Here is a 14,691-nt window from a genome sequence, read left to right on the forward strand (position 1 = left end):
GAGGCAGGATTTGGCAAAATTCCCAATTGCACAAAAAAGCGATATACCTAAGGGTTCACAAATAACCAGCATGGAACGCACAGGACTGCTGGCTGGCCTATTGCATTTACAGACATCAAGTTCATTGAGATCTGCATAATATCCTGCAAATGGCAATAGTGAACCCCGTCTGCAAGCAGGCACACTGCAAAACCAGTTTGTCTGAAAAGTAAAAAGGCAAATCCAGACTGCATCAAAAAGACACTGTTTCTCATGCTCAATCCTGCAAACCCTTACAATCGAGCAGTGTTTTGGCCTACTCATGACAGTACAGTGAGCACTGTGTAAGGGCTGGCCCCTAAGAGACTTTCTCAATGACATGTACAGCATGGTAGATTCAATCATGTTGAATTATTTATAGATAATTAAATGAACTTGTTCTGCCAGGCACCTTGGGCCCGACCCAACTCCCATTCAAGTAAATGTCTGTCTTCCAATTATCTTTAATTAGAACTGTAGAAAGGATGGGCTAGATTCACTCCTAGTTTACAATGACTTCAGCCATCTTATGTCAGGGCCCATGACAGTGAACTTTAGTTCAGTTCAATTCTCTTTCCTCCAAGTCAACTTTAGTAACATAAAGATTTTAAGAGAGGATCAAAGTAACAAAGGTCACTGGTAACAACCAAAAGAGGCCTCCCAGCTTCCAGCAAGTTGGGAGGGGATATAATAAGCCCTTTCCCCTAGGTATCCACCAGTATGGCAGATTCCCTTTTGCTTTTATAGCTCCTTCCCAGGGCAGGTTCCTACCTGTAACTCCTTACAGGCTGTAAGTTAAGGGAATCGTACAGCCACGTGGCTTTATTCACTAAACGACAAATAGATTGTTTTTAAAAAGACCTACTTACTTCGCAGGGCCTGGACGAGGACAGTGCTATTGCTGCCAGCAGGGGGCAGTGAACACTTCTGGCAGACACACTCTTTCCCATTGAAAGTCACCCGGTCCCCAGGAGGAAAAGGCAGCCTGCAGCAGGAAAAATGAAAACATGACAAACAGAAAATCCTCACTTCCCTTACTGAGGTCAGACATCACTTTCCTTACAGGAACCAATCATTTTTTGGTGGCGAGGGAGCTGGGTATGTGTGTCTTTTCATTCACGTATCCAATACTTTTCATTCACACATACTTTTCGTTCACGCATCCAATCATCAGTCACCGGGAGGCTAAAATATCAAAGGGAAGTAGCGAACTGGCAACTTCGATGCATAAGCTAAAGCTACTCAGAGAAAACTTGCCCAAGACAGGAGATAATACTCAAAAGCCAAGGCAAAGTCCAGTGTTTCCTGGAAACGTGGTGACTGGTGACTGATAACCACCAATATCAGTCTTGGAATTGAGGGAGAGCTAGAATCATTTGTTTTTAATGAATATATACAAGTGTAATTGCTTTTGCAGAGACTATACCAGGCTGTTAAAATGTTGAAGAAAGCTATGAGTTTTCTTTTTGAAAAAAACTTTTGAAAAATGTAATCCTGACCAGCTCTGATGATATCGAAGTTCTCCGCTGAATCAATTTATTCAGAAATCAAATGCTTGCAAATACTCCTTGGAGGAAATATACCACAATTAAGGAACCGGATGCAAGTGCATAACGTTTCTTTTCCATTAAACTAGAGCTCTCTTTACATTTAATTAAATGGTTCCACCTATCAACATCCTCTCAACTAAAAGCAAATTTATTAGAGCATAAGCTTTCGTGAGCTAAAGCTCACTTCACCGGATGCACAGAATGGAACATATTATACACACACACACACACACACTCACACACATACAGATACGTTGGAAGTTACAAACTGTGAGAGGCTAATTAGTTAAGATGAGCTATTATAAGCAGGAGAAAAAAAACTTTTGTAGTGATAATCAAGATGGCCCATTCTGACAGTTGACAAGCAGGTGTGAGGATACTTAGCTTAAGGAAGTAGATTCAATATGTGTAATGACCCAGCCACTCCCAGTCTCTATTCAAACCCAAGTTAATGATATCTAGTTTGCATATTAATTCAAGTTCAGCAGTTTCTCGTTGGAGTCTGTTTTTAAAGTTTTTCTGTTGCAAAATTGCCACCCTTAAATCTTTTACTGAGTGGCCACAGAGGTTGAAGTGTTCTCCTACCGGTTTTTGAATGTTATGATTCCTTGATTCCTGATGTCCACCGGTAGGAGCTGTAGCTCACGAAAGCTTATGCTCAAATAAATTTGTTAGTCTCTAAGGTGCCACAAGTACTCCTTTTCTTTTTGCGAATACAGACTAACACGGCTACTCTGAAACCTGTCAACTAAAAGGCTACCTTTGTTAGATATTGCTTGTGCACAGAAACTAGAGAGGTTTGGGAAGGAAGAGCTGGGAAAATCACTTTATACTGCAGGGAAGGATGAAGAGTGCTTATAACACATTTCTATCAGGGTGAAATTCACCTCATACAAGGCTTATGTAACACTAAAGCCCAAATGAAACATCAAAATATAGCTTTAGTGGGTATTAAGTGGTGCATCGGCATAATGCATACCTTCTGCCCAGTGGTGAATTCCATCTGAGGGGTGTATTTCATTGAAATATAATTAAGAAAATTCTGCATTATACTCACCACCACCCCAAATTTTTTTTACAAATTATGAAACAGAATATAAAAGGCTCTCTGAGAGATTTTTTTCCATATAAAGGCTTTATATACACTCCTTGCTAAGTACAGTAGACAGATTGGTTTGCTCCCAGAGTAGTATAAAAAACCTTCTTGGGGGGCAGGGAATGTTTCTTACTATGTGTTTGTATAGTATGTATAACACAGTGGGGCTATGATCTTAGCTGGGGTTCCTAGGACGTGCTGCAATAACAATATGAAATAATAAGAAAATATTGTAAACAGTGCATCTAATAGGAAGAGAAATCACTAACCACATCTCCATGTTTTACATATAATGCAAAGGAATGACTAATTACAAAAAAGTGCCATCTTAATTGTAAAATGATGTATCTTAGTTTAATTCAAATACTGAGCTGCAGTACCATTGTAAATGTGAAATCCACTATATAATTTTATTGTTTTAATAAAATAGCAGACATTAAGGCCAGAAGTCAGCATGTTGATCTTCTAATTAAATTTCCTGTAAAACGAAGATCAAAGAATTTCGCCCAGCATTTTCTGCATCAAACTCACTAACTTCTAGCTGAGGTAGACCATATTGTTTAGGAAGACATCCAAGCTTGATTTATAGACTCTGCATGAAGGAGAATTTATTACAGTCCTTGGTAATCTGCTCCAAATTAACCCCCCACCCTTACAAACAACCAAAGATAACAGAACCCATTTTACAATTACACAAAAAATCTTCTGTCTTATTCTTGCATTCATATGAACAGCTACATTTTCGGGGCAAAATCATGGCCCCAATGGAGACAATGGGAGCTTTGCCATTGACTTAAGGAGATCATGATTTCACACCATAAACAAAGTTAAATCATCTAACTGAACTTTCTGCTTGGGAGTTTCAGTAAAATGGCAGGTCTCTCTGAGTGGCATCAGCACCAGTTACAGTTATGGAGGTAGTAGCAGGCATGTATAATAAATAAATTGGTTTGAAAAATTCCTACAAACTCTCCATATATATATATATATTCTAATTTAGTAAATATTTATAAACTTTCTAAAGTGCAGTAACTAATGACAGCAGGCTTCCTTTAAAGAGGGGTGAGGACAATCTCCAAAAGAAGTTTCATTCATTTCTTCAGAGCCGAAGGATGGTGGACAAGCAACGGGACTTCAAGGGTGGGGCTGAAGAGCAGGAAACAACGAAGCTCTGTAGGACTTTGACAAAGATACAGAAGGCCATTTTCTTTCCGTCAAAAAAAAAATAGGCCTTCAAAATTGTTTGAAAGTTGAGAGAAGACATAAAAAGGAGTTTGCAGATATAAAGGGCAAAAGGTGGGCAGCAAGGCCCTGATTCAGTAAGGCTCTTGCCTTCAATGGGACAAAACTCACTTGCTTAAACTTGGGCATTTGCTTATGTACCTTCCTGAATTGGAGCCCAAATTTGATATCTACCATCTTTGACAGTATCCCTTTAATACCTGACTATCTTTTCTCTTTCACAAGCAACTAGGCTCATGGATTTACAAGCCAGCAAGCATGATAGTTCATGAGAAAGAGATAAAGGTCAGTTAGCAAAGGTCAGTTAGTTTTAGTTTTTGAGCTCTTTAGCTTAAAGTCCGCAACATGTACAGAACTGTAGGTTATGCACAAATGCAGATATGCTGTTCTTGACAGTTCCACACAACCTCTTACCTACCAAATGCCTTTGGCTACAGGATTTCATTAGTTACTCGCACTTAAGCATTCAGTGTGATTTCATGGTGGGGCAAGGGGTTAAATATATTTTTAAGACAACGATTCTTGATTCGGTCCATGCAACACTCTGAGATGACTTGTAGTGTCTTTTATTAGCATATTTTATCACTGTCACTTTCCTTACCAATGGATTTTGGTTTTAAACCAACTTCATAGATTATTCTATTTTCCCCCTCCACACAAACTCAAGCACTGCTCAACATACATTTCTGATGGAGGCTTAATAGTAAGTAAGACTCCAGGGATCAAATCCTGTGCTGATTTATGCCTTGTACAACCACACAGACATGAAAGCTGTTGCACAGGATGTTAGTCAGGGCAGAATTTGGCCCAGGGTATTGAATACTGGGAACGAATGAGGCAAACATTGCTTGCTACAGGCCTCTGTACTTTATTAAATCCTAGACAGGCTGATTGAAAGGAACTATGAGAACGCAGCGAAGACTGCCTGACACAGGATGCACCAGGTATCCAGATAGTCATAGATTATAAAGTCAGAAAGGACCAACATGATCATATAGTCTGACCTCGGAATTAAAGGAGTCATAGTTCCCGCATTGGCAGGGCACTGCTAGTGTGCGGCACTGAAGCTGACCCCTAAGCCATCAAGCCAGTTGTGGCTGGGCATCTTTAGCCGGAGTACCTAGAGGTACACAGTTTATGCAAGTGACAGAGACTGTCAAGATGTTTGCTTCTCCCCAAGAGGCACAGCAAACAATAATATTTATTTCTTAGCATGCACCACCTAAGTAGTTTATAGGGAAACTAATTAAATATCTGGGTGTTTCACTACACACACCAAATACACAAGTCCTTTGCTTCCTGAACTCCAGAAAAATCTTTATTTCTGTAAGAAATATGGGCAGTGCCCATGCAAAAACTAATGGCCAGATTTTCCAAGAGTGCATCCAACAGCTTCTATGCAGACACCCAAATTAAGAGGCCAGATCTGTAAAAGTGCTCAGCATCTGGGAGCTTCCTAAATGGGAGCTAAGCCCTTTTACAATTCAGTACGATTTGGGCCCGATGAGCACGTTTTATGCTCCGGATAGCTTCAGTTTTGACCTCAAACCTCCCATGGTCTCCTGCTCCCATAAAAAAAGAATTGGCTTTTCCTAGAAACAGCAGAACATTATAAACAAGGCCCATGCCAACTCCCCTGCCCCAGGTTGGTTCACTCATTTTCTATGAACAAAAACAAGCGACTCCATTCTACAAGGTGCACTGCTGCCTATTTGTGTATGTCCAACTGCCCCTCTGCCTACTCATGGTGAGTTGGTTAATTTCTTGTAGGTATTAGAAGTAAAAGTGGGTCTTGAGGAGAAATTTGAAGGTGGAGAAGGTAGTATTGGTCTAACAGCTTAATTCAGGGAGGGCATTCTATACTTAATTTACAAAGGAAACCTCTTTTTTGCTTTACATTTGGATTGGCACTAATAGCAATGATTAATGCGTGACTGCACATCTGGCCCGTCTCGAACATGGGCTCTATTCATTTCCCAGTGGCTTTGTTCCATTTCCATTGTTATTATACACCTACAGAGGGGCTTCCTAATCTTTGATGAGATGTAAAGACTCAGAATTCAGAGTCCTATAAACCATACGTGGAATTGTTTGTCTTTGCACCTGGGTCTCTGCACCATAGTTTATCCTCCAATTAAGGGCAAGTTAACTGCTTCTTTTCTCTCCACAGAAAGCATTGTCTTCCACTTTAGTTACTAGTATTTATGGAGGAAGTGTGACTATATACATATAGTCTTCACAGAGAGAATACAGATCATCACAGGTAGTGTTTTTGTCTTTCTTTTCTAGGGGCAGAGGTTGAGATAAGTCTTTGGGATCCCCTCCCCCTGGGGGCCTCTCTCAATGCTCTGTCTCACAGCCCTGCCCCACAGCAATCTTTTGAACGGCTTCACGAAATCTCAGCCTCTAGTGGCACAGATGACATAGCTTTTACTATGGACTGTTAACAGCTTGATGCCCTGCCTCCTCCCCTCAGGGGAAATGTCTTTGGGAGCTTCAGTGGCCTACAGCCCCTTCTAATGGAAAGAAGGATGGGCCAACGGTTAGGGCACTAGCTTAGGACTTGGGTTCAATTCGCTGCTCCACCACAGACTTCTTGTGCAATCTTGAAAAATTTACTTAGCCTACCTGTGCCTCAGTTCCCCACCTGTAAAATCGGGATAACAGTACTTCCCAACCTCACATGGGTGGTTGAGAGGATAAATACCTTAAAAGATTGTAAAGTGCATTGAGAGCTACTGATTGGAGCCAGATATATTTATCAGAGCAGCCATAAAAATAAAGCTGCTCAGACACCATTGGAATTCAGTGGAATCAGTTGTTCTGCAAATGTTTGAATTTATTCTCTTACTCTTCCATTAATTCCTAGTTATAGGCAATAACATCAGCAGGGAATAGTTGGACTGGGCTATAGCAATAGCATAAGCCATCACTTTTTGCAGTCAGAGAAAATATGCAATTTAGAACCTGCATTTGTGTAATTAAGAGCCATGTGCTCAGAGCAAGATAGAAGGAAACAAGGATGCAAGACATTAATTCCATTATACTGTATTTCATAGAATCATAGAAATGTAGGGCTGGAAGAGACCTTGAGAAGTCATCAATCCTAGTCCCTTGCATTATGTAAAAGTATGCATAAGTAAAAAACCTGAGCCTGGAAGGACCCAAATCTACCACCTTTAAATGTCCTCAAAGCCCTAACATGCCAATGTACTACCTACTGCACTATTTCAGGTTTAATTCTCACTTTTCACATATACAATGTCTGTTACTTCATTTTATTCTACTCACTGAAGTACCAGCACTCCATGGTAGTGACATACTAATCCCAGTTGGATACCTCATGAAAGACTTAGTTTACTGACATGCCTGCTTTATAGAGAAGCCAAGGCTTATCAACACAAAGGTGGGGAGCAACAGATAATCCAGCCCCTCTTCTGGGACATCCAGTGACAAGATATTCCAATAGCAGCATTGTCAACAGGGACAGAAAAAGTATATGACCAAATTTTTTGCCCGTTGCTTTTTGTTTTCCTTGCTCTGATTTACTACATCTGCTTTGGTTTACTAACTGCTTTTACTATTTGAGAGAAAGTACACTTCCACATCCCACTGCTTGCTATTATAATCTTGTCTTTTCTGAAGCTGAGAAAACACTGTTGGAAGTGCCACTATTAGAAGCGTTGGTTCAAAAATCATTGGTTTGCTATTCAACGTATTAACAATTAAAACAATATAATGTGTCACTTTAGCAGTTACAGAGAGCACAGATTATAAAGCTGTTTATTTGATGACTAATCCTGGAATGTGCTGAACACATCTTGAAGGAGCGCAGCGTGCCCTCAAAATCAGACTTCTAAACAGAGCTCTGATTTTCTGAAGGTAAAGATGACTTTAAAATCCTGGCCCTGAATCAACTTGTTGAAAAATTATTCTATTTCCAGCCATTTTCTTTTACACCAACACCCATCTTTATTTGAATATACTATACTTATTGCCTACTTCCTATTACTTTCACTGAGCTTTAGTACAAAATCAAATATTGATGAAGAACGTCTCATGCTGTTTTGATAAAGACACTCTTTCTTACAGGAAGTATAAAGCACACCTGGTTTGCAAAGACTGGGCCATATGGAGCTATGTTGATTTACACCAGCTGAGGATCTGGCCTGGTATTTCTAATGTAACAGGATGACAGGGTTCTTCTGTTGACCGACTTGATAAGCAGATGCTAGAACCTTGCCGGTGAAGGCTAATTGATTCCTGCTTGCAACTTGGAGGGCTGAATTGGATGGAGGCAACATGAGGTGAAGTGCCATCCTAGGGGAAGACTATAGCAAGTTTGAGCTGTTGTTGAGACAATAGCAGTTGGGAGGCTCAGCCGAATAAATGTTTTGCCTTGACTCCTTTTTAATCCAACCATTTGGTATGCTAGATAAAGAACTGAGCAGGGAGGTTGACAGAATTTATTTGGGTGAAGTACTGTCGTGTAGAGATCTGAAGTTTTAAAGAGCAATTCCACTTTTGAATGTCTGCATTTAATAGTAATCTGTGTAGCAGATTATATTTATGGTTTTCTCAGTGCTGTGGTTCAGTTTGCTTTGTTAGGGAGCAAGAAGTTAAGTAGTTTACTCATTGTAGAAGCTTATTCTGAACTTTCAGGGAATTGTTTCAGCTGGAACCGTAAACATCCAGACCGCAATAAAGGGCTAAATACAGCTTGGTAAATAATTTAGGTTTCAATTATAAAACCTAACAAAATCCTAATTCAGGAGTCAATCCTACTTGATGAGAAAATAATCTCAAGGAATTTTTCTTCTTCTCTTAATTGACTCTGGGTCTGAATAACACTGGTGCCAAGAAGAAAGGCACCAGAAATTTGGTATCTAGTAGGTTTGTTTATAGATGGAGCCATTAATGTATGTGTAGACTGAGAAGGCTCAGGGCAAATGTGTGATATCCTCCATCCACCCTTTGAACTTATTTATGTTACTAATAATAGACTGGAGATACGAATTGTTTCTTTCTAAGTTTTTCTGATGTTCTTTTTCTTTTTCCCTTTTGTCCTTTTTATTTACAGTCTCCAAAGAGAACATGGTTTGGGATAAATGAGATAAATCTAGAGAGACAGGATTCAATGGAAGGAGGGTTTTAAAAGTGACTTCGCCTTAATCTGTCCGCTCAGTTATATCTGGATTGATATTATTGCCTGTTTTTGTTCTGGTTTTCTCTGTTTTTTCTCTTCATGAGGCTTTCTCTGTTCTTATTTTATCAGTAAATGTTCATAATTAGTTGTAAAGAATAATACTGTATTTCCATTTACTTTGAATTGTTATTATAAAACGGTATTTCTTACAAGTTCTCACTAAAGTCTTAAACCATTGATATATAGGCATCTAGTTATTTGCACAAAAGGGAATCAAGCTACAGTTCAGTATCAGTCTTACTCTAGCACCCCCCGCAAAAAACTTCAGTTATAGGGTTAGGTCCAGATCCTGCAAATACATGCATGTGGATAGTCTCATTGAACTCAGTGGAACTCATGAGTGAAACTCACTACTGCGAAGAGGGCCAGCACTAGGCCTTTTGGCTTCTTAAGTTCAACTGAACATCTATTTTGGAGGTTATGGTGGTACACAGACCAGTGCTTGTTCTCTGCACACAGGTATATGTAACCCTACGTTTTTAAAGTTACTCCCATGTTTAAATGTGTGCAGGATCAAGACTTCACTGTGTATTTTTGATTTCCATATTTTCTGAGAGTATTCATCTGCTTTCGTAAATACGTTTTAATGTATTGATTTTCACAGTCTGTTAACTGTGTCTGCAGCAGAGTGACATTCTAGGGCAGTCCAGTGGACACCAGAGAGGTCAGGCAGCAGTGGTGTCTGGGGAAAAGAGGTCTGACTACAACAGCAGCTGCAGATCCCAAGTAACTCAGCAAATTGGGAATAAGATATCTCAAAGTTGGACACACTGTGGCACATGGAATTAGTAAACACTTCTAAAAGTGTCGCTGCAATAATTAATTAAGTAATTATTAAGTAGCACTAGTAGATGGCGTAGAAAAGCTGAACTATTTCAGTTCAAAACCCCATAAATGTAACGGGGGCAGAATGGTAGAACCAAATGAATAAGAGGGGCACCTCCTTGACGGCCTATGGAAGATGTTTTGCTTATGAGCCTCCCCGTGGATTCCTGGCTTTTGTCTCTTTCAAAATATACTTTTTTATAGTCTAAAAATAATTTTTTTTATTTGGAACACATACCTGCAAAGAGCACACACAAAACAGGCTGGGTGGTAGGTTTTCCCCAGTGCTGAAACCACTTCCCCCTCAATGAATTCATCACAGCTGATGCACCGTGTGCCATAGAGTCTTTGATAGTCCAAAGTACAGATGTAGTCTCCCTGTCTCACAAAAAATCCTCCTTGAGCCAGGTCACATCCACAAGCTACATGGAGAGAAATGGAAAAGATTTAGAGGACTGAAAGAGTGGAACTGTATCTATAATAAGATGAATCTTTATTCACGATCAGCACATTTATATATATATATATATATAGCAGATCTTCAAGCACAGGCATCTTAATATTTGGGGCTCCTGAACACAAGACACCAGTGAGTCAGAAGGTTGCTACCCTTATGGTTTTCATCAGTGATCTACATTAAATAAGCTTGTTTTATTCCATATAGAAAAACTAACATCCCAGCAGAGAGCCTGCGGCCTGGTCTACACTCCAGGTTTAGGTCGATGTAAGCTGCTTTGTGTTGACCTACCTATGGAAGTATCTTCGCTTAAATTTGGCTCCTGCTGACATAAATGCCTCTCTACGCCCATTTGGTATCACCATCTCCCCGAGTGGTGTTGAGTCATGGTAGGCACTGCACTTTTACATCAACTGTTACTGACTTTCAGGAGACATCCCACAATGCCCCACACTGACAATACAACTGATGCAAGCACTCCTGGTGAGGACACGACCGCCAACACAAGGAGCCAACTGTGCCCACACACAAGTGGTTTAATAACTGCAGTGGCTGTATGCAGACGTAAATTAGGTCAAAATAATTTTGTAGCATAAACATGGCCTGAGTGCAGAGAGATAAGCCTCTAGATGAGGGGCTACTTTGGGATGCTGTTAGGAGATGCCCCTTGACCACCACATGCAACACCCACCATTGCCTTCAGTAAGATTTACAAAAGGAAGGGATTTAAACCCTCATTCTCCAAAGCTAAAACCAGTCAGTAATTTACAGAGATTAGAAACTTTTCCTATTGTTTATTCCATAACTGCCCATTACAGGATTCCTATGAGGCATCCAGTACTGGCAAATGACGGAGACAGAACAGCAACCTGGATAGACGACTGGTCTGCTGTGGTACGGCAATTCCTATGTTCCTGTGCACAAGGATGGTGTAAGGACATTGGGGAGAGTGAGCAAGATGACGTCTTGGGAAGGCATTCTCAATGTAACTGATACACACTACATACAAAGCGTGTGCGTGAGAGGGATCTTTAGGGACAGCCTTCCCCAAACCGCCTGCGGCAGAAGTGGAGCCCAGCCGATTGTTTTTTGCAACTCTAGCAATCAGTTCAGCTTTCCACGGCTATGACTGCATGGGAAAAGGATTAGAGACTGGCATTTTTAAAAAAACAAAACAAGATGAGATTCTCCTTCGCAAAGCCTAAAGGCTGGCCCTGCTAACAACGAGCATGTGCAACCTCAGGAGCTCCCTCCAGTTCATCAGTACAAACAGGGACGGAGCCAGGATCATGTTTTGAGGTTACAGGCGAGGAGGGGAAGGAGAGAGCCAAAAGCTGTCTGCTTGAAATCACAGGAAGAGAGGAATATCTGCTCTGAACCTTCAAAAAGGCTTGGATTTGGTTGAGAGAAAGGGGAAATGTTCAGATTGGTTCTTATGCTAGGAGGACTATCAGACCTATCCTGAGTCACCGCAGCATCCTTGTTGTCACGTGCTCTGATGCCACTTCTGGAAGAACTACTTTTAGGAGCAGTACCTGCACTAACCTACAATGTTCAATGTCAAATTAGGCTGAAATTCGAGATGTAAGAAGGATGGAAGAGGTAAGTGTGTCACCCAGGCAATGCTACCAGTTATCCACAGCCCACAGAAGGAAAGTGCAGGTGATGCTCATAAACTTCACTGAGTTGTGTGCATGTAATGTTAACAGCAGAGCTATCCAGAGTGGCTTAATTTTTAAGTCAGCATTTACAGTATATTGATTGATTTACATTAGCCTTGTTCTTTGTCTCACTTAAGGTCAACAATGAAATCCTCATTCTAACTTTTAATCAGCTTAACTTTTAACACATCAGCTTTCTGTTATGTATACAGTAGCGTGACAGAAGCATAAATCAAATACGGATTTAAAGGTGTGAATAGGAACTGTCGTTCTGGACTTTTTTAAATTAATGATGCTAATGTTACATTTTAAAATTGCTAGAAGATGAAGTGAGCTGTAGCTCACAAAAGCTTATGCTCAAATAAATTTGTTATTTATGGTGCTACAAGTACTCCTTTTCTTTTTGCGGATACAGACTAACACGGCTGCTACTCTGAAAAACTAAACTTGCAGTGATAACCATATGAGGAAGGAAGGTGAAGTGTGTAATTAGTTTCTTCATCTTCCTTGTAGAAGATTCCTTTATTCCAGTGGCACTCAACCTTACCACTATGTGACTGGACCAAAGTCCATAAGATCATCAATAGATTTTAACACATTTAGAATATAAAAAATAGACAGCACAAGTAATTGCTCTTATAGGCATGAAAACTACGAAGGAAAGGTTACACTATGAACAGAGGTGCTCTGTTAACACAGCTGGGGCAGAATTACCCCATCTGTCTTTGTCTCAGTATATTTTTTGGTTTTAAATTGCTATTTTTTTGGCCGATGGCTCTGAGAAGTTTGCCCAGATGTGCTGTAGAGTTTCTTACTCACAACCCGAGATGCGTTATACAATACCATATGCAGTCTCAGCTCTGTGCTGCGAACACTGAACTCTACACATTGTGAATAATCACAGAGGGACAAGTTAAACACAGTTCAGCAACTCTGTAGAAGTGCTATTTGTTTTAAAGAGACCTGGGGTCCGATTCTGTAACTCTAGGATGCATGGGATTCTAAACTGAGGTCACTGGAAGTCAGACACATAGAGAAACTGCAGCAGTGGGCCTTTGGTTTAAGGAATAAAATATTCCATCTCAAAGAGAAACCTACAGCCAGTGTGAGGTGAGGGGAAACAGTCAGGAAACACCTTGGAGTCTTAAGGCAATCATCCTCTTAGGGTATTTCTACACTGACAGGCTCACGGGTCTTAGGATGCAGGGCTGTTTAATTGCAGTATAGACATTTTGGTTTGGGCTGCAGCCCAAGCTCTGGCACCCTCCCATCTCGCAGAGTCCTAGAGCCCGGGCTCCAGCAATTAAACAGCCCTGCAGCTTGAGTCCTGTGAGCCCAAGTCAGCCGGCACAGGCCAGCCACAGCTTTTTAATTGCAGTGTAGACATACTTTCCAATGCAAACACCACTGGGAGGAGCAGGCAGTAGTGAGTGACTCCCGAACTCTGGGAAAGGAAACAGTTAATTCCCCAGAACATCTAGGCAGAAGCCTTTGCTGACCCTCTTCCCATCTCTATGTTGCTTCGTTGAGTCGCCACTCCATCTACCCATCCACTCTAGTTGCACCATATGAGAAATGGAAAGAACTCAGCAGGAGTGAGTGCTGCATCAGACAGGAAAGGGTTAGGTGCAATGAGGAAAGAAACTCCTTTTCGATTCTTTAGAAGAACAAAATATAATCCATAGAAAGTAATCTCAAATCCCACTTATTTAAAGAGAAAAAGTATTTAACAATTTAAAATAAAAATCTTGTCTTTCATTAAGGTATGTAAATCATTGTTTTTCCTCCATAACTGCATAATTAATTAAACATTAAAATATTAAGAAAACCCAGAACAGCTTTGAAAAAATAATTGCTCCCTGAGAAGATATAAAATCTCAAGTCCTTCATTCTAATAATTACTGTTTTAGGGACGGAAAGAAACTATTTATTTCCTGTTGGCTTTGCTAGTTTCTATGTAATACCCTAGCAAAAAGAAACTGTCCGCTAAAATATGCACATTTATAGATTACATAGTGCACAGTGTGTTCTGTATCAATTACCTCTGTAACAAATTGATTGGTCACTTATGGTCTATATATTTCCTCCTTCTCTGTGATTTGATCAACTCTTCAGCTATGTTCTCACTGAGTATTTCTATTATAATGCTGGTTACTTACATGTACAGTAATAGTTTTCAAAGACTTGAGCTAAGGTATGTTTTAAAATGTTTCACCCCTCCCATCCATGACATGTTTCAGTGCAAACAGACATTATTTCATAAAAAAACTGGGTTATTGAAAAACCATTTTTGTCAAAAACAAACAAAATGTTGATGAAAAATTCAACCAGCTGTGGTCATCGCAAGCTAGTTTTATAGCTAGGACAACGGCATTGCTGTTAATAAGAGTCCATCAGCAAGTAGAGATTTTCAGTGTCTTAGCACCTGAATTGTTTTAAATCACTTGTTCTGAATCTTGGCGTCACTCTTTGGCTGCTTAAACTCGGTTCTTGCACAAGATTGTTGGAGTAAGTAAAGGTTAAGTGAAGATCTGGGTAACTGCTATCATAGTAATAGGGAGTAAGGCACAGGCAATCACTATTTCTTTGCTTGATAAAGTTGCCATCCTTTTCCCTTTCCTTCTGCTTGTTAAGGA

At 40.2% G+C, this 14,691-nt stretch overlaps 1 protein-coding gene across 6 annotated transcripts in view; it reads right to left on the bottom strand.

The window, feature by feature from the left end:
- The window catches only part of ABLIM2 (actin binding LIM protein family member 2), a 214,243-nt gene that overhangs the window by 125,733 nt on the left and 73,819 nt on the right, over positions 1-14,691 (bottom strand). For all 6 annotated transcript variants that reach the window (XM_074951750.1, XM_074951752.1, XM_074951747.1 and 3 more), the window contains exons 3-4: positions 10,176-10,359; positions 888-1,003 (exon numbers count right to left, since the gene is read on the bottom strand). In XM_074951750.1, coding sequence (XP_074807851.1) covers positions 888-1,003; positions 10,176-10,359 — 300 coding nt within the window. The remainder of the gene's footprint in view (positions 1-887; positions 1,004-10,175; positions 10,360-14,691) is intronic.

The sequence above is a fragment of the Natator depressus genome, chromosome 4 (assembly GCF_965152275.1).
Source record: "Natator depressus isolate rNatDep1 chromosome 4, rNatDep2.hap1, whole genome shotgun sequence".
Lineage (NCBI taxonomy): Eukaryota > Metazoa > Chordata > Testudines > Cheloniidae > Natator > Natator depressus.